Here is a 26,529-nt window from a genome sequence, read left to right as displayed (position 1 = left end):
TATTTGACTCTAAATTAGACGATTTATTCATTTGACTTGATTTGTAAAAATTCCTAACTTATATTATTATCTCTCTCGAGACTAATAACGTCTAACCCTAGGTTGAATAACTACAATCTCTTTCTAATTAACACCCTAGGATTATATTAACTCGATCTATGGATCCCCTTATTAGGTTTCACCCTAATCTGGAAAAATCTTATCACCCTATCTCTAGGCGTGCAATCAACTCTGCTTAATTATGAAAAATTTACTCTTAGACAGGGTCTATTCCTCCTCTGAATAAGAGCTTAACTTGAATCAATATCCTGGAATATCAAAACAAGAATTAAGAACACATAATTAAGAACAAGTCAAATATTTATCATACAATTCAGAAATAATAACAAGATCCATCTTAGGCTTCATTCCCCTTAGGTATTTAGGGGGTTTAGTTCATACTTATGAAAGAAAACATCTCAAAAGCATAAAGATAACAAAACATTAGAAAACCCAAAAATCTTGAAGGAACTTGAAGGGAGATCTTCAGTCTTGATGATGAATTCGGCTTTTGAGATGGATCAATCGGCTTTCCTTGAGTAGTTCCTTGCTTCCTACTCTGCGTCCCCTTTCTAAGTGCCTCCTCAAGTGTTTAAATAGGCTTTGGAATGCCTAAGAGCCCTCAAAATTGGCCTTTTCCGAATTAGACTAAACTTGGGTTCGGCAGGGACACGCCCGTGTGACACGCTCGTGTGCGATTACTTAAGGTCGTGGTCAAGGCTGTTAAATGGGCACGGGTGTGTGATCCACCCGTGTAAGTCGTGCTTTGATCCTGCCAAATTGACACGGCCATGTGACACGCCCGTGTGAGGAAGCCCAGGCCGTGTTGTTTTCCCATGTGGCTCCATTTTCTTCGTTTTCGGCACATTTCTTAGCCCATTTCTCGCTCTTTTTACTCTCCTATGCTCACCTAAGTATAGAACATGAAATTAAAGGATTAGGAGCATCGAATTCACCAAATCTAAGGAGAATTCATCCCTAAATGCGCTAAGCATGGGATAAAAATATGTATAAATTACGGTTTATCAAATACCCCCACACTTAAGCATTTGCTTGTCCTTAAGAAAAATCCTCAACTCACGATCAAAATAAATTCTTCTCAATTTATAATCCCTATCAATAATATCTCAAAATAATCCATGAGTATTTATACATTGAAAATTCAACTAAAAGTATATCAAAGTTTCAGACATTCTAAGTTGAGCATTTTATCATGAAAACATAGGTGTCTCCTGTCATCTAAGTGATTACCTTGATCAAAATATCACAGAGTTTAACATTCTTACTAAAGATTCACTCAAATCACTCAAGGTGTTTAAGGACATCAATTAAAGCACTCATTAGTCAATATGAAAAGTTATTACTATAGGCTTGCTTAAAAATCAAATCTCCACCACTATATATTGAGATGATACCTCAATCAAAAAGGTCTTTAGAGGGTTGTAACGAAGCTTTGGTTAGGGGGTCTGGTCACAAGCTGAAAGAAAATGTTAGAATCGAAATTGAATTGAAAAATTACCTAGCTAGAAAAATGACTAGTCATTAGTTGAATACAAGTGAGCTTCTTCTCAGAATATGGAATTCACACTCAAGCTCAACAAATGGCGAGTTACTACTAATATGTATGTAAGTATTGTTGTTGTTGTTGTTTTTTTTTTTTTTAGAACAAGTCAAATACATAGAAGAACAAAACATAGCTAAGAAATTAGTTCAAATCAAATCTCGACAAAAATAGAGATCAAATTAGGGGATTTCAACAATAATGGTTTATGGGTTAATATTGAGGGTAAATCAATTAATAGCTTGTTAGGCTCAAAGGGTTTCACTAAGGGTTAATTATGAAGGTATGTTTTTGTGGAGTGAATGGGTTAAACCTAAGTGCCTTTATCATTTTGACATATCAAATCAAATGGTGTGGTCTTGACATGCATAATCAAACAAGTTCTAGAATAACAATTCAATACTGACGCACTCATAATGAAAGTGAGCATGAAAGAAATAATAGATGCTCTAAAGGTTCAAGATCTCACAAAATTATGGCTTTTTGATATTTAAACTTGTGAATTCCAACTCAAGATAATACCTAAACTTAGGGAAACAACCTAAAAGTTTTTAATTCTTCAAAAATCAACTTATCATGCTTGATTCCCTAATGTCTTAAAGTTTAAACAATCAATGCATAAATGCCTATGTTTTAATTCAAGACATATCAATAAAAATCATAAATTAATTAAAATTCATTCTAATAGTGATATGAGTAATTCTCGTGAGAATAAGACAAAATTCAGGGATTTCTAATGATGATATAAAAACCCCCCCATACTTAAGATGTACATTGCCCTCAATGTACAAAGATAGATATATTGAAAAAGAAAGATGTATAATCATAAGATAGGGAGAGAAGTGAAACTTCCTTGAATGATGAATGAACTCCTTGAATTAGAGTTATGGAGAATAATTGGCCAAAGCAAAGATGAGGGTGGAGGACGATACTCAGGTGGTGGTAGAGGTTCATTAGTCCATAAGTCATGTGCCATTGGAGTTTTTTAGTTCCTATTTGATGATGAGCTTTGGAGCTCTTTAGGAAATATAATGAAGCATAATTACTCGTAATGAAATAGTTGAAAATAGAAATTGTAAAAACTCAAGATAAAATAGTATTAACAGGAAATAAAAAGTAATTTCAAAATATAAAGATAAAGCTAAGATAGATAATAGGTGTTTATAGAGAAATTGGGGCACATGGCCGTAGGGCACGCCCGTGTGCCTTCATTTCAGCCCGTACATTTTGTGGTTTTCGAAATTGGACGCATCGGTGTACTCGGCCATGTTGCACGGCCGTGTCTTGCTTTGTTCGCTTCTCTCACGTCCGTATACATAAGTCCACGCCTGTGTTCGTTTTGACAGTGTCAACCACAGGTGGAGGGCACGGTCGTGTCTAACGCTCGTGTTCCATTCTCAATTTTAACCACAGTTTCAAGACACAGGCGTGTCTAATGCCCGTGTTGTTTTGGCAGTTTCGCTCACGGCCATGTTGCACGGCCGTGGCTACTTATCGCTTCCCGTGTTGGGAAAATTTTACCCTGTTTTCACATGGCTTAAGGCACACCCATGTGCCTGGCCGTGTGGGCTTTAGGAATCCTACGTTCCATGATTTGGTTAGTACGTTAGATGTTAGAAACTAAAATTTAAAGAAATTAATACTGTTAGTGCTCGAGTTGCCTCCTGAGAAGTGCTTATTTATAGTCTAAGCTCAACTTACTTTTCTGGTGTGTGATCATGGTGAACCGAGGAGTTTACACTCCTCATCCCTGCTATCAATTTTATCAACATAAGGTTTAAGACGAGTACCATTTATCTTGAATGTGCCAAATTTGGAGTGATTTACCTCGACCGTACCATATGGAAAAATACTAATCACCGTAAGAGGGGTTTCTTCATTTGGTTCAGAAGTGGTGATTCGAGGATCTGCTGCATCTAGTAGTACTTTATCTCCAATTTTAAGTTGATTTTTGGAGGAATTAAGCTCCTCATGGCGTGGTTTTAGTTTATCGTGTATGTTCGCCATTCATTTAGCTCCTCGATTTGTAACCTTCGTTCTTCATGGATGGGTTTTTTGTTGTTGCTTGGCTTATGTATGTTCTTTGAACCTGTTTTCTGCAAAGAAGGTTGCACTATATGGTTAGTTTTAGCCAAATGATTTATACAATCACCTTTATTTTTTGATGTGTTATTCGAATTACGGGCTTAAAGGGTGATTGTTTCGTCTCCCACATGAAGTGTGAGTTCACCTGTGCCAACGTCAATAATTGTTCTAGCGGTTACTAAAAAGAGCGTTGCTATTCTCCTTTGTATCTAGAAGAACAAAATCAACTGGGAATATAAATTTGTCGATTTTAACAAGTACATCTTCAATAATACCCCTAGGAAATCTGACTGTTTTATCTGCTAATTGAATGCTCATCCTAGTTTGTTTGGGTTTCCCTAAACCTAGTTGCTTAAACAATTTGTAAGGTTTAACATTAATACTAGCCCCTATCAGCCAACGCATTATTAACATCTAAACTACCAATTAAACAAGGAATTGTAAAACTCCCTCGATCTTTTAATTTTTTGGGCAGCTTATTCTGTAGAATGGCTGAGCAGACTGCGTTCAGTTCCACCTGCGATGCTTCATCTAACTTCCGTTTATTTGCTAGAAACTCCTTTAAAAACTTGACTGCGTTTGGCATCTGTGAAAGGGCTTCAATAAGCGGTAAGCTAATATGTAGTTTCTTTAGAAGTTTAAGGAATTTACCAAATTGTTCGTCTGAGCGGTCTTTCCTTGTCGCATTGGGGTATGACACGCGAGGTTTATATTCTGTAATCACCGGCTTTGGCTCATTGTGGCCTAGCTCATCCTTACCTATGCTTACCACCGTTTCTGGCCTTGGTTCTGCAACTAGCCCATCTTCATCTTGAATGGAAATCAAGTTAAGTTGCTCCCTTGGGTTAGATTCAGTGTTGCTTGGAAAACTACATTGTGGTCCTTCGAAAATCAACTTGGCGAGCTGTCCAATCTGAGTTTCGAGCCCCTGGATTGACGCTTGTTGATTTTTGAGTGCTGTCTCGGTATTCTGAAAATGATTTTCTAACATTGAGATAAATTTGTTAGCATATCCTCAATGTTTAGTTTTTTCTCTTGTTGGTAGGGTGGTTGTTGGAAGCCTGGAGGTGGTGGTCTCTAATTCCCTTGGCCTCCCCATGAAAAATTTGGGTGGTTCCTCCAACCTGCATTGTAAGTATTGCTATAAGGATTGTTTTGAGATCGAGGATTGTTTTGAGATCGAGGATTGTTACCCATGTAATTTAACTGTTCGTTCTCTATGTTGTGGCCATAAGGTGGGTATTCTGAACTGTTTGATCCATCCTCACTTGCTTCGCATTACATTACTGGGTGAACATGTGAAGAACTAAGGAAACCATCAATTTTCTTATTCAAGAGTTCTACCTGATTAGAGAGCATGGTGACCGTATTGACATTATAAACGCCGGCTATTTTCGTTGGCTTTGTCCTCATGACTTGCCACTGATAGTTATTCAGTAACATCTCCTCTATAAATTCATAGGCACCTTTAAGTGTCTTATTATTGATGGTTCAACCAGCAGCTGCGTCAACCATTTGTCGAGTCGAAGGATTCAGGCCATTATGAAAGGTTTGAACCTGTAGCCAGAGTGGTAACCTATGGTGAGGGCATCTTCTCAAAAGGTCATTGTATCTCTCCCATGCATCGTAGAGTGTTTTTAAATCTATCTGCACAAAGGAAGAGATATCATTACGTAATTTAGCCGTTTTAGCCGGCGGAAAATATTTTAATAAAAACTTTTAGGTCATTTGTTCCTAAGTAGTGATTGATTATCGTGGCAACGACTTCAACCACTGTTTAGCCTTTTTCCTCAATGAAACGGGAAACAACCGAAGGCGAATGGCTTCATCAGAAACGTCATTCATTTTAAAAGTGTCGCAAAACTCTAAGAAATTTGCCAAGCGTTGGGATCCTCGTCCTGCAAACCATCAAACTGAACAAATTGCTGTATCATTTGAATTGTGTTAGGTTTTAGTTCAAATGTATTTGCAGCTACAGCAGGTCTAACTATGCTCGATTCAGTTCCTGTTAAAGAAGATTTAGCATAATCACACATAGTGCGCGGAGCAGGATTCTGATTAACAGCAATCGCAGTAGGTAGCGGATTTTCTTGGTTTTCAGCCATCTCCTCGATTATGGTTGAAGTATCGTCCTCTTACTCTTCCTCTGTGTATCGTAAGCTTCGCCTTATTTCTCTTCAGTTTCTGCAAACTATGCGATCGATCTCGCTGTTAAAAAGTAGTGGTCCTGACGGGTTTCTTCTGGTCATAAACTAGAAAAACCTTTCAGAAGAAAATAAGAGAAAAATTAGAAAAGAAAAGAAAATACAAACTTAAATTGCGAATAAAGTAAATGGCTAAAGTAATAAAAATCGAGTTTTCCTAATATCCTAGTTCCTCGGCAATGGCGCCAAAAACTTGATGCGTGATATTCGTAACAGGTTTTAAAGATTTATAAATGAAACGGTCTTGAGACTAACTTATTATCATGATTAAGGCAAGTGTACCTATCAAACAGTAGTATAGTTCAGTAAGACTGGATTGTCAAACCCAAAGGAACTACGAGTACTAGTATTTACTTCCTTTTTATTATCTAGCCTAAAATTTAAGAGGTTTGGTTGTCTAAACTAATTACTAACTAAAAATGCACAGAAAGAAAAATTGGGAAAAATACTTTTGGGAAAATTCAATTGATTGAGACAATACCTAAGGAAAAATCCACCTAGACTTCACTTGTTATTTGACTTTGAATCAGACGATTTATTCATTTGACTTGATCTGTAGAAATCCCTAAGTTATATTATTATCTCTCTCGAGACTAATAACATCTAACCCTAGGTTGAATAATTGAACTTTCTTTCTAATTAACACCCTAGAATTGCATTAACTCGATCTATGAATTCCCTTATTAGGTTTCACCCTAATCCGGCAAAATCTTGTCACCCTATCTCTAGGCGTGCAATCAACTCCGCTTAATTATGATAAATTTACTCTTAGACTGGGTCTATTCCTCCTCTGGATAAGAGCTTAACTTGAATCAATATCCTGGAATATCAAAACAAGAATTAAGAACACATAATTAGGAACAAGTCAAATATTTATCATACAATTCAGATAATAATAACAAGATCTGTCTTAGGTTTCATTCCCCTTAGGTATTTAGGGGTTTAGTTCATACTTATGAAAGAAAACATCTCAAAAGCATAAAGATAACAAAACATAAGAAAACCTAAAACTCCTGAAGGAACTTGAAGGGAGATCTCCAGTCTTGATGATGAATCCGGCTCTTGAGATGGATCAATCAGCTTTCTTTGAGTAATTCCTTGCTTCTTACTCTGCGTCCCCTTTCTAGGTGCCTCCTCAAGTGTTTAAATAGGATTTGGAATGCCTAAGAGCCCTTAAAATTGGCCTTTTTCGAATTGGACTAAACTTGGGTTCAGTAAGGACACGTCCGTGTGCGATTACTTAAGGCCGTGGTCAAGGTTGTTAAATGGGAACGGGCGTGTGATCCACCCGTGTAAGTCGTGCTTTGATCCTGCCAAATTGACACGACCATGTGACACGCCTGTGTGAGGAAGCCCAGGCCGTGTTGTTTTCCCATATGGGTCCATTTTCTCCGTTTTCGGCCCGTTTCTATCTCTTTTTACTCTCCTATGCTCACCTAAGTATAAAATATGAAATTAAAGGATTAGGAGCATCGAATTCACCAAATCTAAGGAGAATTCATCCGTAAATGCACTAAGCACGGGATAAAAATATGTATAAATTACGGTTTATCAATACCATTCAAGTTAATCATATCAAACATAAACATTTACCAACATAACCAACATTTATTACCAAGTCATGCCATTACCCAAACATACATAATTCTATTCAAATCTTAGCCAACATCATCAACTTACTAAGTAATTTATATACTTACTAGTATTTCTACTTTCTTATAGATTTTGAATTTCATGAACGTGTTGATCGGATCGGTGAGAAACTCACACCTATCGCCTCTCGTTTTGGTAGACTTTTAATGTTTTGATCTTGGTTACTTGTGGCATGTTCATAGGATAATTTGATTGTTAAGTGGTTATATATGTATACAGGATGTTTACTTTGAAAACTAAAGAATATGTTTTGATACTTTGGTTGTGAATAAACTTATATGTGCCTCTTGATTACCGAACATGTAAGGAGAGATTGGTTGCTATGCGTTGAATCAACAACTAGAACTAATTTATTAAAGGTATCAAAGAGATCCTTGCGTCGATGATCAAATTCATGAATCAAACAATGATTTTAACTTTAGCTAAAGTTTCTTTTCGTTTCTTTTATTTTATTTTATAATCTCTTTTTACTATCTATTAAAAAATAAAATTATCAATGATTTCTGTAAATTCCTACTTACTACTATCTACTAATTTATAATTCTCAATTTTTTTTTATTTTTATAGGTGTCTTGACAGTCTAACAATGACAGGTTTTGTTTTTTCAATTCATTCTTGCACTGAATTACAATTTAGAAGTATAGGTAAGGAGTAACGTTCCGCGTGGCAGTAATCACAATAAACCAAACATATGTAAAGTGGTGGGCTATTAAATTAGGTATGAATGAATGGCTCGTTATATTGAACCAAAAGTGATATTAGAGGTTTTAATTTAGGGAAAAAAATAATTTAGATGTCCATCCTAATAAATAAATTAAATATCAAAATTGAATATCAATTTATAAGTTAAAAGAAGATAAACCTTTGAAAGATTAAACATTGCGTGATTTTTAAAAAGAATTGCTAGCTTTTGAAGTTGTAATTAACAATTTTTTAATCCATATTCTGATGTCTGTAGCTATCGCTTTTGATGTTAGTCTACTGAATATTGACGTACTTTGAACAAAGTTCCTCGATGTTTATGTACATTAATGCAGGTGTATATAAATTTCAATTTTTTAATTATTTTACTTCAGATTTCATCACATACGAACAGGTGACCAAGGACTTGCCAAATAAAAAATAAAAATGGCAGTGGTATAGGGTTAGGCAAAGATCACACAATCCATTCACTGATACAACATCACCTGTGGTAACATCTCAATACCTCCTATCCCAAGTCAATTTATCCAATTGGTATGCAGTTTATAAGGTATAAACAAGCTTACGGCTAATTTGGCTTTTTCTTTAGCAACTTACTTCCAGCACCAAACTGGCACTTGGTTGGTAGCATCACATTGCACTGGCTTCTTCTCATGTCCAGTATGGACAGTGCCTAAGCAGCAGCAGTATAAGTTCATTTTTCTTTCTGTCAATGACGTCCATGTATTTTCTGGTAGTAGAAAAATCAAAACAGGAACCTAGACCAAGATCCCAAGAACGGAAAAACGGCAATCAACAACCTCAGCAGCAATGGTGTGTCTCTGACTCTGTCTCTCCCCACCCTGCTAAATTTATCCTCCTTTCGTTGCTTCGGTGCTCCATTTCCCTTTCGACTTGTTGCCCTTTTTTGGGTCTCTACTTGATCATCCAGTTGATCCCATCCGCCATACTTTGGGACTCTCTGACCACCCTTATCTTGTAAACCACCATCCGTATTCAACCATGAGCTGTAACTTTCCTTCTCTCCGCCAGTCTTATTTGGTTCTTGTTTTCCCTTGTTCGTTCTTGTGTTATTAGCAGCAGCTCTTGTAAATTGTTTCTTCTTGGTCTTGCTTCTGGGTGCAGATTTCCAACTCTCACTTGTCCTTCCAGAAACTTTATCGAACACAAGTGAAAGTGCTGACTGCCCTAGTGGAACTGCTAACGCCATGATAAAAGCATTTGGGCCAGTTCCAAGCAACAACGATATGGCAATGGCTGGTAGCATCCAGCCAAAAGCTCTAAATATCTGTAGGTAACAATCTTAAGGTAAGTATCTTAATATAGTCATCTGAAAGAAGTAAACCCGAAATCCACATCATATCACATCATCAAGAAAATGTGATATGTAAACAAACAAAACAAGCTACTTTACAATAATTGAATAATATGCCTGTTACAACTAATTTGAAGATTTTAACTACTTCAAATACATTAGAAATTAAGGGATTTCTCATTATAGTTTCCATTGTTCTTTGTAAATGTGCCTCAAATACTTCTTTTTCCCTAAGGAACAAAAACAGCAGAGATTCTTTTTTATGCTTATAGCTTAACTGGTTATAATAAACAGCCCTAAAATTCACTTCTAGATGACCATTGTTTGCAATATGATACTAGCAATGATGCAAAGAAAGAACTTTGTGTAGCATAAACTCACAGAAAACACCATTTAAAAGACAGTAAGCTTTTTCTTCAAATCACCTACATCCATTGCATGTATGCAGTCAGAGAATCGTGCTGCCCTCAAGGCATTGTCCTCAAGCTCTAAAGAGAGCCTAAATGCATGTTGAAGTAGTTGAAGTAGTTGAAGTAGTTGAAGTAGTTGAAGAATGGGTTCTATGCCCATGAATCCTCTATGTGCTAGAGGTCATGGGTTCTAATCATGCCATGTGCTCACTTTTCAAAGACTATAATCCGATTCTTCAACGACTTCAAGAGGTGTCATAAGCTCTCCCTAGATCCAGGGACAAAACCTTGAAAGTGCATCGCTCTTCAGCACAACAGTACCCAAAGATAACAATACCTTACCACCATGATACTCTTACCATATGCCATAGAAATAAATAGTGATACACAATGCAAGAATATCCTCATATCCTCAAAAGAAAAATCCTTAGCAACTGAGAAAAACCCTATCCTGGCAGCTCCATTGTAAGATAACTTCTAATTATTGTAGAATCATCAGATGCATCAAATTGAATGTATGGCAAAGCAACTCCACCATCTTCTAACCAAGAATCATGCTTTCCTCAAAGCTAAACCCTCATTTCTCTCTAAATCAAATGTTTCCGAAATTCAAATTTCCTCTAACTAGAAATATCATAAGATAAGAAAGAGAAAATACGTTACGATCTTGCTTACTAGCTAAGTAGTAGTAGTAGGTTATCTATATGTTAGGTAGTAGCCTAAGCTTGAAGAAGCTCCAATCATGAAACTTCAGGCTATATGCTTAATACATGTAAGTAGAATCCTCGCGGAGGGGGAGGCAACGAAAGATTCTTAGACCACGGCCTTCTACTGGAAGACTTTTTAATCTTTATTAATTGAAGAATCAATTGATTCCTAACAGGATTGGCAAATGTCACTGTGCGTAACACATCTAATTGGAAGTGGAATGCGCTTTACTCTTCCGACTAATGGAAAAACCTACTTGATTTCCTTTTTTGAGTTTGACCCTTCGCGAAAGAGGAAGACCCCAGAACCTCTACAGAGAAATTCATTCAACTATAACTATAAGAGCCATTATAAATTCTCTCACAGGATCTTCCGCTTCACGAATTTCCTGATATTCGAAGTCATAGGCACGCAGATTCAGAGCCAGACCGACTACTCCAAGAGCACTCATCCATAAACCAGTTACGGGTACAAATAACATAAAGAAATGTAACCAACGTTTATTGGAAAAAGCAACCCCAAAGATTTGAGACCAAAAGCGGTTAGCGGTGACCATTGAATAAGTTTCTTCGGCTTGAGTTGGGTTTGGGTAAAGGGAAGATCCCTGCTAGCAGTTGTTGTTGTCTTTGCTGAATGCCCGTTATTCGGGGCTTTTTTCCTTGTTTTCCATATGCTGCAGCTCAAACCATTAGGTATGTCAAACCCATTCTATTCGGGTTGTTATCGCTCTTGGGAAGTATATTTAGGTAGGGGTTTTGGAATTTATCTAAGTCTAAGTCCGGGTCTTTCTTCTTCTAGCTCATCAACCCGCATCTCGCTATGCCCCTTAGGGAACTCTTATCCGAGAACTTCCTGGGGTGGGGCACTCACTCCCTTAAAAAACCCCCGAACTTGGAGCCTCTTTTCCCAAAAGTATGTTACCAATTCCTATCGTTAACGTCTGTAATAGGCAATTGTATCAAAGATTATCTAGTCTCCGCTGCTGTTCGCCGGATAGCTCATTTCCAGAGGAAAGTTTATAACCATTCATCCGACTAATCCTGTCTTTATTTACTTTAAAGAAAGTCAAGTTTGGGTAGAGCTCCTTAGTCTGCCAATTGAATCTCTGATCCCGCAGTGTTATAGTTTCATTCCGCTTTCATGGCTGGGAAAAATCCCCCTCAGGTCGAGCTGCTGCACTCTGAGACCTCTATCTCTATGGCCGAGACAGGCGATAAGAATCCGAACTACCATTCAATGAATTCATAGGTTTGATGGGTTTAGTTTCTCAATCTTTCTACCACTCTGACCAATACTTGATAGCCTTATCCATAAGACTATAGTTTAGTAGTTGGCATTTAGCACACATTACACCTTTTTCATACATACTTTTTGGTTTCTCTACCTTACCTCGGTTAGACTGGTCAAAGTTTATAGAGCTAGCCTATTGATGGTGTATGGGCCATACCCACTTCCTAGGCTGTAGACGGGAGGCACAGATCTTAGTTCTATCGGGATAACTAGGTAGAAGGACTATCATCCAATTCATCAAGGTGTGCGAGCCACCCGACTACTAGGAAGAGGGGTAGCCCCCCCAGAAAGAAAGGAAATTCCTGTGAGAAAGCTCTTCCTTTGTGGGACTTGGATTAGCGGCATATCCGTTCTTTTCAATTAGAATAGGACCATCATTCATACGAACGAAGCCGGTGATGCTTCCTCCTCCTATTGCTTTTCGTGAACTGGCACTATGAGACTTGGTCCGGGGATTCTTCCATTCCTGGTTCAGAAAGAGGACTTCTTCGATGCAGAAGGAAGAGCTAAAAGGCGGGATTCAGGGTTCAAAGGATAGACCAGGGGAAAGCTAGACTGATGGCTTAGTTCATGGTGTAGCTAAGAGGACTAACCGATGCGCGCTACATAACCAGATTCTGGGTGCAGTCAGAGAGTTACTAAAGGCATCTCCTGTTGAAAGGAAGGGTAAAATGCCTATTGGCAGGGGATGATAGGGATGTACAGTACAGGTTGGCTTAGCCGTAGGAGAGTCTGTTCATACTTCATACTCCCAGTATTCTTTTATTGCTCTTTGATTCCAGTCTATCTAAAGAGGGATGAGGCAGGGAATTCAATAAAGAAAGGAAGATGTGAAGGGTTCCTCTCAAGCTTGATTGAGATGGTCCTACTCCTAGAGAGTGAAGATTCGCTAATCGGCGACTTCTTCATCCTGGTGATTGAGCTAATCCGATAACAACTATGTGGGTTCAAAGATTACTTCATGTGCTATGACTATGAGCGGGGAATCGCTATGAAATGCATTCCACCGTGAGCTATAGAGTGCCTAGTCTGGAGAAAGAGAGGCAGGGCAGGATAGCAAGAGAGGTGCGGAGCGCTTTTTTTCATTTAGGATATTTTCCCTAGAAGGCAGGCTTTCTCTCATGGACCTTTAAATCTTATATTACGATATAGACCGTTCGCCTTTTCATCGCTTTGGCCTGGAGCCAGTGTAGGCTTGCTTCGCATAGGCTATCCTCGGGGCGGTAACTAAATATATAGAGAAGAAAAGCCTTGGGTTTTTGAAGATAAAGGGACTGATTTTTAGGATGTAGATTCGGGAGATGTCTTTATTGATCATGAAGGAGTGTCAGATCAGGATGACGGCGAGGAGGATCCTTTGTGTCCTCAATTTAATCTTTCGGCCGAAGAGGGTTGTGATGCAATTAAAGAAAGATCCCCATGGAGGTGTAAGGGAATGACAGAGATGGGGTGGAGATTCTTCTTTATTGGTCCTAGTAGAAGTCGAACCTTCAACACTCATCTAACATCTTCACCATCCAAAAACCCAAAAAAGGAGACCCGTCTGAGACCAGTTAACGGATCGCTCCTCTACACCTACCGTCGCGAAAGTAGAATCTTACTTCATTTACTCAAATTTCGGCGGCTAGAGCTACCATCCATCCCAGAAAGTGCCTAGAACACTTTTCTTTAGTTAACAACAGCTTCGAATATGATATTGATACTTGACTCTATACCGCCTACGAACTTACTTTAAACTTTAGGCGAAATACTATACTTTACTATACGATCACTGAAAAAGAAGCGTTTTATATAGCTGTGAAATCTTGCAAGTCACTTTCTGCCCAGGACCAAGCGCCCAATTCCACTTTTTGCATCTCATATAGCTGTCAAATCTTACTTTTCTGTTTTCCTTCCTAGCCGATGAATTGAATGAGATTTTTTCATACTTATATAGACGCAAAAGCTTACTTTGCTCCACTGGCACCGAAGCAAGGGAATGGACCTGAAAGCAGTGTCCCTCATTGAACTAATAAAAGGAATAAAACCACCATAGAGAGTTTGCTTAGCTTGTAATAAAGCAAACCTAGTTCCGCTGATGAAAACAAGAGGAAAAGTTCTGGGTAATTAGTCTAAGCCAGGCTAGAATCCATATTCCATTATTTAATTAGCGAGTTCTTTTTGTAGTAAAATCCTTCTATCTGCCTATCTGCCATACTCGATAGGAGCTCCTGTAGTTCACTCTGCTTCCCTAGACAAAGGGAGTAGGTCGAGGTAGAGCAAGCACTAAGTTTAAGTAAGTTCTTTGACTGCGAGTGCGGGTGTGGACCAGGAAATAAGGATGATTTTTCAATCCAGCAGAAGGAAAGAAAGAAGGAAAAGCTTTCGCATGTAGTCAGGCAAATTCTTTATTCTAGGGCTCGCGTATGGTTTAAACCAAGGTGCTCCCAAGCAAAGATTCTCGGGCAAGGCTTTCAATCAAATTCCGTTCAAACGCAGGGACGAAGTGGCTTAGTGAGAAGAAGGGACGGTACGCTGAAATGGTGAGTTGCGCCTACGCCTTCATTACCTACTTTTTCCAATCCTAGCTTACCATACGAGGTGCTTGGGAGACTTTACCCTACAATGGCCAAGAACGCCAGTTCCAGAGGCAGCATGAACCCTCTTTATGAGGGGGACAAGGAGGAGTCCACTGTATTTAACCTTAACCATCAGCTAATGGCTCCAGCCTTGGCAAATTGGCAACTTTCTAACAGTTATCCGTCAACTAGCTGAGATTTCCGAGATGCTAGCACAATTGACCTTGAGGGTAGACATCGAAAAGCCCTGGCTTTTAAGTACTCATCTTACCGAGCCCATAAAGACCCCAAGTGCTTGGGTAAGCAAGTAGTACGTCTTTCCACCAAGAAGATAGGGAGAAAGGGAAAAGCGCGCAGTCCCCTCTTTCTGCCTTCCTCGTTCCCCTGGACCTTCCCCGCAGAGTGCTTCCTCAGGGCTCGAACCTGCTGCAATGCACCAACTCCTCATTGTTGGACCGAATGATACCTCTATAGAATCAATTTTGTGGACTAATATGAACTACTCCTCACTTCGCAGACTTTCACGCTCACAAGGATTGGAACCGTAGACATTGGGTAGACCGACGTTCTAGCTAACAACTGAACTAAGAGCCCTTATTACTATTATATTACACACGACTGTAAAGACGCGATAAAGTAAGCCACCCTGGATGGGAGGAAGGATAAGATAGCCAGCACGTCAGATAAGATGATGAGGTATCCTTATACTTACGGGCTGGAATGTGCCGCTCCGCTTAGTCGACTGAAAGAGAATCGAAGCATCCTACTTCACTGTAAATGCCGCTACGAATTCCTTCCAACGAGCTAAAGGTCATACGGGACTATTCCAGTGAGTCCCCCTATGGTGAACAAAAAGATGAACCCTACAGCAAATAACATGGGTGTTTTGTATTGTATCGAACCTCCCCACATGGTAGCGATCCAACTAAAGATTTTGATTCCAGTGGGGACAGCTATGATCATGGTAGCTGCGGTGAAGTAGGCACGGGTATCAACGTCTAAGCCCACAGTAAACATATGATGAGCCCAAACAAGAAATCCAAGAACACCTATACTGATCATGGCATAAACCATGCCTAGATACCCGAAGACCGGTTTTCCCGAAAAAGTCGAAACGATATGACTTATGATACCGGATCCAGGCAAAATGGGAATATACACCTCTGGATGACCGAAGAACCGAAAGAGATGCTGGTATAATATGGGGTCTCCCCCTCCAGCGGGATCAGAAAAGGTTGTATTAAAGTTTCGATCGGTTAATAACATGGTAATTGCCCCTGCCAGTACCGGAAGTGATAATAAAAGTGGGAATGCTGTCACTAGAACGGACCACACAAAAAGGGGTGATCTATGCATAGTCATTCCAGGTCCACGCATGTTGGAGATAGTTGTTATAAAATTGATAGAACCTAAAATGGACGAAACACCAGATAGATGAAGACTAGAAATTGCTGAATCAACTGCTCCTCCAGAATGGCTGGTAATACCGCTTAAGGGCGGATAGACCGTCCACCCAGTGCCGCTACCCACTTCTACTAAGGCTGAGCTTAATAGGAGCAAGAGACTTGGTGGCAACAACCAGAATGAAATATTATTTAATCGCGGAAATGCCATGTCAGGTGCACCTATCAGAATCGGAACAAACCAATTACCAGATCCACCTATCATCGCCGGCATAACCATAAAAAAGATCATTAAAAAAGCGTGAGCCGTTATTAAAACATTATAAAGTTGATGATTTCCACCAAGAATTTGATCGCCGGGTCGTGCTAATTCCATACGAATCAGTACTGAGAAGCATGTGCCCATCACTCCAGCAATGGCACCGAAGATGAAATATAGAGTCCCTATATCCTTGTGGTTAGTGGAGAACAGCCATCGGACCGGATTTGTCATAAAATTGAGATTATTTCCTTTCCTTCCTTATCAGAGAGGGGCCCCGAGCGGGGCTTCTTTATTGAAAAAGGGGGAGTGAGGGGGGAAGGTCCGGAAAGCCCTCACTTTATTGATGGGACATCTTGATCCCCTTTTCCTCTAACCCCCCGTTCTGGTTCAGGAAAAGGTCAACGCAAGGATCTTACTTCGAAGCAATCTCTGGAGTTTTTCCTTATCCGAACGGGTCTTGCAAGAAAATAGGATTTCATATTGAGCTCCAAATATACGCTATTGGGATTGGGATAGGATGGCTCCTACTAGCCCCCCCTAAGAACCGCACGTGCGAGTTCCCCCGCATGCGGCTCAAGTGGCGAAGGCCCTTTCCTTCGCGCTTGGTAAGCGCTTCGCTGTAGTCAAGCTTACTGCTAGCCTATCGGCTAGAGCCAAGCTTCGACCGCGACTGCTCGTCGCTTCTGGCCGCCTTATTCCGTCACCCGAGATCCAAGTCAGCACCGGCAAAGATCTCTTGATTCCTCGCGGCCGGGCCGGCTTGGAAGCAAGCTACCTGTCGCCTATCTCACCCCCTTTCTTATTATTAGTAAGATAGGTTGCCCCTTTCCTCTTTCTCTAATAATAAGGTGAGCTTCCAAAGCTCCTTCCTTCAGCTGGGTGAGCCTTCGCTTTTTGGATCGTCTTCTGCCCAATGCGGTACCCTCCCGTTTTTTGGTTCCCATTGGGTTTACCTTGTTTACAGGTCGACCCCATGGCAGCAAGAAAAGGTGATCTTGTGCTATACTCCGGCGATCTCTTTCCTACCGAGGCACGCAAACTCCCATCGTGTCCCAGATCACATTCCGTGAATCGAAAGGGGAAGCCTACTCATCCATCAGCTCCTCTCGTAGACCGGTGCGGTTTTACGAAGCGTCTAAGCACAGTTCACTCGCGTTGATCAATCAAGAGCTTTGCCGCCACTCCTTAAGGTTACCTGCTGTATCAAACACTTCTTGCATTGTTTCCCACGCTTCATACCCCCTCTTTCTTCTTAAGGTAAGGTAAAGGGCCGGGCATGGTGGGGTAGGAGCACCCTGTCGGAAAGATTTTTGGCTTGACCAAGAAGTCTTATGTCCCCCAAGTCGCACGGCGTTTTAACCGAAAGAACTTCTTGCGCAATTCATGCCTTTCTGTTTTTATGACCAGAAATTGTTTCTTGATTTCCATTTCAAATTGTTCTCTGGACTTTTTATCAATATGAGGTGATCGTAACACAGTATATAAGACTCGTGATTCAGGCAATCCAATCTTCCGTGTGTAAGGCGGAAGCCCCCAAAAAAGGTTTTCCATAAATGGGTGATCAAAAGATCGAATCACTATGCGTATCTTGGTGGTCGTTACTTTTGGTGGTCTTTCTTTTTGGCTGACTCCTCTTCCTGTTCTATTGATCAAAAAAAAGCATCCAGCAGCGCCACGCCAGTAGAAAGAGTTAAGCTACTAAGCTAAGCTGCTGTTGGGGAACTTGGTTGTTAACCAACGCAACGGCGCTAACCAAAACCGCCTCCTGCCGCCTAATTTTAAAAATGAAGTAGTTGGTGGAATTCATCACTAGCAAGACCAAGCTGAGTGATGTTCTGCAAAACAGAAGAAACATTTTGCAGAGTTAGATCATTCCCAAGGATGTCAGTGACCAGTTGCCCGTAGGTCCAATTAGGCGGCAGGGGGATATTATGACGTTGGAAAAGGTGCTCCACCGTATCGGTTATGGCTCCCCTTGTTATATTAACCGCTGTGGTATAAAGGATATCGTTTGGCCCCGCGGGAGGTTCCCCATTTTATTATGCTGGTTTGAAATTTCATTACATAATGAGGTAAGGGCGTTTACAACTATGAGTTGGTTTTGGGGCCTTATCTTATCATGCATGATTTTTTTTTTAACTTAACATTCATTCGCTTCTTGCTTTGAAGCGGCATACCGGAAAAAAAGCCCTTATTCGGATTCGAACCGATAACTTAAGCCTCCTTCTTAAGGGCGAACTGATCGACTCGCGTGTGTTAAGCATAAAATTTCGAGCCCTCAATCCGTTGGGCCCTTCGTGGCCCCGTTAGCTGGCTTGCCAATCAACTCATCCGACTGCCAACTGTCAACAGGAACAGGAAAGGCCCGCGACGAATGACCCGTTCACCCTTTTCTAAAGTCGTTGTCTGAAAGGCCCCATTTTTCAAAGAGGCGAGGCAAGCCCGGACCCAGAGGGAGCCCCGGAAAGAAGAGTCTATATTGGTGTAAAAAAGCGAGTTCCATCTTTGACAATATAAAATTCTCGAAGGTCCAAGACGATAAGGCAAAATCGTCTGATCGGCTTCAGCCTGAGATACCATATTCGCCGAGAGCACACTTCAAAGCGGAGGGGGCAGCTAAGCTAACATAAGGTCGGACAGAAAGAGTCCATTCATGAGTTGAGGACAGGATCTCAGATATCTGCTGGCTTATTGATGACATTCTCTCCTGCCGGCCAAAAGGAGTGGAGACAAGATAATAAAAATGATAAGCTCGATCCGCCTTCACTTACACAATTTATTGAGTTAGACCTAACCTAAGATGGACTCAGAGGCCAATAGTTACGACTATCGAACTATCGAACAAAGGCGCTATCTAGTGTATTATAAGAAAAGGGAAGATGAAAAGAATGAAGCGGAGAAGCGGGGGACGAACTCCTCTATCTACCCTACCCTAGAAATGGGTTGGATCTATTGAATGAGATCCTTCCGAATGGGATAAGAGAATTCCTACTATTACTATTCTCTTTCTTTCTCTTCATTTAATAAAGAAAGAACACTGAACACAAACAAGAAGTCACTTTTTTTTTGAAAGAGTTATAACTTCACAAAACTTCTCATCCCTTATCGTAGTTTAGACTTGATCTTAGGCTAACGGTTACCGGCTTCACGAGACCCTTTCGGTCCACACACGGCTAAGCACTATTGGGCGGAGCTTTCTCGATCCAAGCTAACTACTGGAAGATTTGAAAAGAAAGGAAGTCTCACTATACTATAATAAGCAATTTATTTCGTTGGAAATAGAGAAAAAATGAAAACTTTTGAAATATTTCTTTTTCATTAGCTAAAGAATATTTACAAGGGTGAACCTTAGCTATATGCTTAACACAAGCGAGTCGGACTCTAGTAAAGAATCTAGGAATTTCTCTGTTTTTGCCGTTCCCGGCTCTACTCTAATAAAGGAAAGGTCCTCCTCTCTATTCTCTATTCCTTGTGTGGGAGGTCCCTTCTAGCCGCCCGTATCCCTGCTTCCAACCTTGAAAAATTCGTGTTAACAGCTAAATCAACAAAAAGGACTAGCCCATAATCCTAATCTAAGGCCCATACCTTTACTAAACGACCAATAGCGAGCGGATAAAACATTATAATACTTAGTTATAGTTAGAGATTAAAGTTATACTCTTTGTACTATAGTTGGCTTAGACTTCCTTGCTAAAGAAAAGCGTTTTTTTCTTCTTCCTCCCTACAGAAGGTGAAAGGTGGAAGTTAGGAGAAGTCCTAGAGCCACTGGATACTCCGAGCACTACAAGAGCGGACAATAGAACGAGCACGGTCCTACGACAAATGCTTCCAGCGTGCCTGTACATCGCGTCATCGCCGCCCAGAAAGACTTAGTCCACCTTTCCCGCCTATCCCTCCCGCAAGAGAGGACTCGTTCTGGCTTTAAAGAGCCTCTTTTTTAGCAGTCTCGTCCATAAGAGAAGATTGACCATCTCTTCTTCCAAGCTTCTTTCTTCTCGGCGTAACGAAAGAACTAGATGAGGAGAGGCCTCAGGTTTCAAATCCCTACCCTACGCCTTACGAGGGCGCCCTAGCCAAATTCAATCCCAAGGGTCAATCAAGCCTTTTCAACTAGTTCAAATAGTCGTCACAGTCTTCGTTCCTGCTTTCAACGAGATTCTTAGCTGCATCAGCTTGTAAAACTTTCTCTCCTTCACCAGGAAAGGGAGAGCGCGGACAAAGTACCAGACGATTTGGGAATGATTTTGGGTAAGAAGAGCGTACGAGAAGAGTAAGCAGACGATGTCGATAGAAGACGATTCGTGGGATCTTCTCAAAGTCAAAGAAAGAGAAGAATGAGCTAAAGAATGGGTATGCCCAGCCTATGGAATTAGATGTCGAATGAGTACGATTTCGAGCAAAAAGAGAGAAGAGAAAGAAAGGTTGGACATCTATCGCTGCCGTGATGACGCAGTTGAGTATTCATTCGATCCACCACCCGAGGCCAGGCCGATCAAACCTATTCGTTTTGGGGTTCGATCCAGCAAGTGATCCATAAGCACCAGTAGAAGCAAAAGCATATCCAGAAGCCGATACCAACAGCAGTAGAGAAAGACCCCCGCTAATAGAAAAAGAGGCATATCTGCCGATGATAACGAGAGCAGTACCGATAGCACCAATAGCATCCCTTCCAGTTCCCTTTACTAGGTTGGGGAGCCATCACCAGGGCCGATGATCCAACCCCATACCAAGATGCCCTTATGGAGGTGCGTGATTAGCGTAGGCTATCTCCCTCGTGAGTGTTGAGCGGCTACTTTTACTTTCCCATCCTCCTGGAGAAGTCACCGAAGGCGAAGACCATCGGCTCGATGGTAGCAAAAGAGGACCATTCCTATCTACCTACCCCGTAGAAGATAAGATGGACGCGGTCAGCGCCGATAGCTTTGGCGCATTGATTCTCTGCGCTAGCAGGTTCCCCGATCTTTCTTCTGTCCCAGCCGTTAGGTTAGGTCTCCGGGACTAGGTGAGGAAACGTCTCTTGGAGAGTATAGATTTCCCACCCCAGCCAGCAGGGGTTTGACATCGAGGATGTCGCTCTTAATCCTAGGCTACGGCCGGGGAAGATTCAAGAACCGAATCTGAGAGATTCTTAGCGGAGGACGTGAATTGATCTCTTTGTTCTAAGGCTTATAGTCCTTTGTGACTACTTTATTCGTTATTGTCGAGGAAAGAAAGTCATGCGAAAAGAGTGAACCTCTTGGTAGAGCTCTTCTTCCCTCACCCGGTAGCGAGATCGGTTATTTCCGGTGTTACCGGTCGAAATAAGGTTTATTTGCTTTGAGATGGTCACGTATATAAGGAATAAAGGATGATGAGTCTCCCCGGCGAGACTCGGGCAAGGAACTCAAACGATACGTTGTCACTCGGCGCGTCCCCGTTTTCACGACTTTTTCACTACGCTAGGAAATTTTCTTTCTTATTAGAAAGGGAGGGATTGAGTTTTTGAGCGAGATTGCTCACAGTAGGGGAAAATGGGAATTGTTTCACTCAGTACGAATTGTTGATACCTAGTTTCATACTTTACTTTACTAGAAAGTTGGCACGGAATGACTGCAACGTCGCATGTGACCTTTTGTCAGGAAGGGCGTACCCCCGATTCTCGGGTGAAATTCAAGTTCAGTAGGGTGGCATTTTTTATGATGGTTTTCTTGTAACCTCTCTCAAAGAGAGTGGAAATGGAATAGCATTCAAGAATGCAATTAATTCCTCGTTAGTTATAGATGTAGAAGACATGAAAACATGTCTGACACTGATGGATTTTGAATCCTATTTATAATAGGTTACGACAGAGGAGGTAGCATGCGAGATTTGATTCTCTTGCCAGAGATTCTTCCCTCGGTAGCAGTAGGGGACAACACGAAGATGTGTCTGACATCGCTCATTCTATTTGTGGCTGCGCAAAAGATCATAGAAAGAATGGGGAATCCTTTGCTTAAGATTAGATTAGCTCGGCAGAGAAGAGAGATTGACCCGAGTGGTCTTGGTCCCAAGGTCCCGAGGTTAGTCCTTTGTGACTTTTTATTCGCCTGTCGATTATTGGTCCTTGAAGGACCGAAACTCATGCGATGAACCTCTTGCCAGAGCTTCTTTTCCTCACTCAGTAACGAGATTAGTTTGCTTTGCTTTAAGCAAGTTACCGTCGAAATAAGGTTTATTTGCTCCGGGGTGGTCACGTATATAAGTACAAGGAAGAGATGTCACGTATAGAAAGAAGAATGTGAGGCTCTCGAGTGTGACTCTAGCAAAGGAACTCAAACGCTATGCTGTCACTCCGACTTTGCCATTGCGTTAGGAAACTTTCTTTCTTATTAGAATAGAAAGGGAAGGATTGATTTCCTGTGTTCCCCGCGGGCTAAAATGAAAATGGGGAAACTCATTATGGCAGGGTGTTGTCTGTTCCAGACTTTATTACTTTATTTGAAGCTGGCATCGAGTGCCTGACTCACATGCGACCTTCAGGTCTCTAAGGAAAGAGGACATACTCCCCGATTCTCGGGGGATACGCGTTGCGGATTGGTTGCGTCTATGCTTCTAATCGCAAAATTCGGTTAGTATTGCAAGATGAAGTTAGTGTGCCGGCCCTACGGCCCTAGCTACTTTCCTTCCTCCCAGCCGAGGGCAATAACCTTGTTCTTTGTTTGAACGAGGAGAACAGCGTTACTCTAACCTTTTAGAGTGTGGATTTCATAGTTGCTATTGGGAGCAGGTTTCGGATCGACACAGGGGACAAATCCACTGTGAGACCCTTACACCAAAAGCGCTTCGCAAACTCAGCATACCCCGAGTGTAAGATTAGAGACTTTGACATTGATATGTCAACTCCCAACTCCGCTAGAGTCTGTTTATAAATCTTGGCGATCTCGATGCCGCATATAACAACATCATCCCCCAGGATCGCATACTTATAAAACTTCTGTCCAGGGTGCACTCGCTCTGCACAATACATCACCAATAAATGGTGAGTAAGAGTGAAGATAGGCCAAGAGGAGTAAAGTAATAACCCAAACCAAACAAAGGCTGCCCTACTCTTAAAGTTAAGGACTTAACCTGAGGTATCTTCTTCAAGAAAGGAGCCCTGAATGGATAGGACCTGAAAGCGCTACATACAAACGCCGACAGGGAATTCTCAAAGAGCTGCGCTATCAACGCACTCTGTAACCCAAGCCAAGCCCTATCGATAGCAGACTTAAGGTCAAATGAGTTGATGATTTTTAGAACGGTTCTGCTCGTTGTCGAGGGGGAAACTTTTCAGGGACTTCTTGATAGATGGATAGAAGAGTGTGTCGAAGCATGAATTGACCTAGCGACGTGAACCTTGGGTGAGGTGCACTAGTGAGCGACCTCCTTCCCCAATAATGCCGCTATCATGCGCGAAGCGAAGCTTGATAGGAGCCCGAGCTAAGAGAATAGAGCAAACTCGACGTCACAAAACCAGGAATAGATCGTTCAAGGGAGCAACTCGAGATAGATGCAAGATTCTTTCTCCTTTTCCGAGGAAGCATGGTCAAGCGCGCAAGAAAAAAACTAAAGTAGGTTGGTTGAAGGCCTACTACCTACTTTTTTCAGTATTTAAAATCTCTCTTCGTGGGCGCTTAGGTTAGCTGTACTCTCGTGTAGCACTTAACGCTTGGTGGAAGGGCGCCTTAAATAGATCGATGCTTGTTCGCTTCCTTAATGAAGGCAATTCCCTTCAAAACTCTTTATTTCCGGACCTTGCCATTAGTTAGCTGCAAGGATTGTCGTATGCTCATCCCTTACTGAAAGTGGGAGATCAGCGGCATTGGTAAGCATTCCGGTCTTAAGCCAATCAGTCCGAGTAGGCAGAAAGCATAGGGGCATCAGTGCGATTGATTCCCCCTTACTCTCTCCCTATAAAAAAAGCCCTTCTTAGTAAAGCTTCGGCCCTATGGAGTAAAGGGAAGTGCTGATCTGGAGTGTTTAGACGAGAAATAAAGGCTATGCAGCAAGCTGAGTTGTATCGAAACAACATTTTCCGGACATACGAGAAAAGAGTCCAGCCGAGCATATTTGTTTGCGAGTTTCTTGATCCCGGAAATCTTTTACTCAGAGTCACGGATAAAGTGGACTACCCTGGATGACCTCCCGTTCTTTCTAGTGGGTTTTTTCCCGTCCCTTTAGGGACCATTTACCCTGCCCTAAGTGCCTTTCTTTCTTCTGGTTCTGTCTGTATTGAGCTTTCGTATCGTAACACGGTAGCCTTTGGGAAAACCTATGGCTGGATTGAATCCCTATTGCTTAAGGCAAGGGGCCAGGCTTACAGCTAGCTCTTAGTGCTTCAGGCTAAACGGAAGAAGGTCGGGCCCCTGACTCCACGCTCATGGCGGCCCGGTTCTGAAAGCAATGGGTGGGTTTCATGTTTGATCAGAGGTAGAGTAGCCGCGCCTTTCGCTATGGGGTTTTCTCATACTCAATATGTTTTCAGAGATAGAATTCGCGAATGCGAAGGGCTTACTCATAACATAAGGAAAACTCCATAGAGGATGTCACTCTTTTGATTCGATTCATACAGCATATATGGGAGTTAGGCTTTCTATTGGATAGTGGTAAGGGAAAAATTGGGAGGGGGCAAGAAGGAAAGCAAATTCAGAGCAAGCAGGGGACTCACCACGGGTCCAAAGCCGTGGGTTGAATGAATGCCACCATGGAATAGCAGCACAAAAGGAAGCGGTCCAGATCTCGTCTCTGGGGATCCTGCTAGGGGAAAAAAGATGCTTTTTGGGGTTGGGTTGGCCCCCCTTGTTCCAGGTCCCAGTGAAGCTGATCTGCCCCTGTGCTGTGTCTTGTTGTCGATGCCAGGGATTCGAGATAGCTTGAAAGCGGAGCGGAGGATGCTGGAGATAAGAAGAAGGGACATCTCTCGACGGGGAAGAAGCTGCAGCGGCACGTCACGAACTAGCTACCAACTGAGCTTCCCTAGATGTAGTAGTAAATCAAGATGGATGCCGGACATTCAAAGAAGGCCCGGCCCCTTCTTCTCGGCAGCAAACGTAGGGCTCTGCTCTGTCTGAGGCTCGTACTGGGCCGGAGCAACGCGTCTGGTCTTGTCGGTCATTTAAGATAGGATGAAAAATGAATCCATCCGAAGGGAACATTCCTTCCCCACCCACCGCCCAACCTACTAAATAGGGTAGAAAATGCCCTTCAAAAACGACAAAGTAAAAAATATCTGAAATTCGAGAGAATTGATTCTAGTTCACCTTCTTTTGCTCAGCATAATCTTACTGATTTTGGCTTTTATGGCGGAAGGAACTATCAACGGCCACTACTAAGGACAGAGAGAGGCCAACATAGCATTCGATTGCATGAAACCCATGGTTTTCAAAGAGATGCTTCTAGTTGACCCAACATGCTCCACTGATCTTCTATCCTGAATCGAAGTCCTTTTTTATTCCTCGTCTTCCCTCCCCTCTCCCGCTTATTGATTAGGGCGAGTGTCTAAAGACCCGAGTGGTGGATTTTCTTTTTCACCTGCGCGAAAAGTCGGCCTAGTCTGCTTTATTGCTACGTGCATAGGGCGCCGGAAGCCACCTCCAGATAGAAGGACTCCTAGCTAGGTTCAAAGTACTTTCCTTAAAAAATGAAAAAAAAAAGATAAGAAAGCCTCTCTTCTTGTATTAATACGCGCCTGCGGGCGAGCGGCACACCTAGGTAAGACTTAAAATTACCCAACCATACTAACTAATAGGTATTACTGCTTTGAGAAGGATAAAACTAACCTACATATCTGGTTTATCTGCCATCCCTATCACAAATGGAATATCCTGTTAATGTGCTAGCCCTAGTTCATCTTGCTCTTCCAATTCCATTTCGAGAGCCATCATAGCTCTTTTGGACTTATACATACATACAGCACCCTTGTCTCTTTCGGCATAGACCTTTTTTTCTCTTTGCGATGCAAAGGCAATGGCGGGGGAGGCGAGAGAAGGAGAGCACGTATGGGTGGTATGAAAGCCATAAGCGGAGGCATGGGTCTTTTTCATGAAGATGCGAAGCCTAGAGATGAGTCTATTCTAAATTGACTTTAAAATCCGGCTTGATGACAGGTAATAAGATAAAAAAGAGAATCAAAGGGGAAAAAACCAGAGGCAGTTCCATTGACCCGGAACCGGGAGCAAAGGTCGAGGCAGGGGGAAGGACGGAATCCAAGAATCTTTTTGTTAGTGGAGTCGAATGTTCCCGGAAACCAGCAAACCCAACCTATACAAAGAGCTCTTTTCTTTTCAGCCCTTACTCCCAACAAGTTGCTGGGCTTTGATGCTTACCTTATTATTATGAAAAG

General features: G+C 41.7%; 2 protein-coding genes and 1 non-coding gene across 4 annotated transcripts; 1 reads left to right on the top strand and 2 right to left on the bottom strand.

Moving 5' to 3' along the window:
• The first annotated feature begins 5,258 nt into the window (after positions 1–5,258).
• On the top strand, positions 5,259–5,365 carry LOC128285087 (small nucleolar RNA R71). The gene has a single exon (XR_008275502.1). It is a non-coding gene; the product is annotated as a small nucleolar RNA R71 (small nucleolar RNA).
• A 3,217-nt stretch (positions 5,366–8,582) lies between these two features.
• On the bottom strand, positions 8,583–10,490 carry LOC128284186 (uncharacterized). 2 transcript variants are annotated; one of them, XM_053021975.1, is made up of 2 exons: positions 9,989–10,490; positions 8,583–9,532 (listed from the first exon to the last, which is right to left on the bottom strand). In XM_053021975.1, exons 1-2 carry the CDS (start codon positions 10,127–10,129, stop codon positions 8,990–8,992), a joined length of 684 nt encoding a protein of 227 aa, XP_052877935.1. In that variant the 5' UTR covers positions 10,130–10,490; the 3' UTR covers positions 8,583–8,989. The 2 variants fall into 2 exon arrangements, with proteins under 2 accessions (XP_052877935.1, XP_052877936.1); XM_053021976.1 differs by having other exon boundaries at positions 9,941–10,082.
• A 4,839-nt stretch (positions 10,491–15,329) lies between these two features.
• On the bottom strand, positions 15,330–20,329 carry LOC108486108 (cytochrome c oxidase subunit 1). Its single transcript, XM_053021353.1, has one exon. The coding sequence runs from the start codon at positions 16,419–16,421 to the stop codon at positions 15,330–15,332; it is 1,092 nt and encodes a 363-aa protein (XP_052877313.1). The 5' UTR covers positions 16,422–20,329.
• Positions 20,330–26,529: the final 6,200 nt, after the last annotated feature.

This window comes from Gossypium arboreum, chromosome 11, assembly GCF_025698485.1.
Source record: "Gossypium arboreum isolate Shixiya-1 chromosome 11, ASM2569848v2, whole genome shotgun sequence".
Taxonomy (NCBI): Eukaryota; Viridiplantae; Streptophyta; class Magnoliopsida; order Malvales; family Malvaceae; genus Gossypium; species Gossypium arboreum.
Note: the sequence above shows the minus strand (reverse complement) of the source record. Positions and strands in the feature narration are given on the sequence as shown.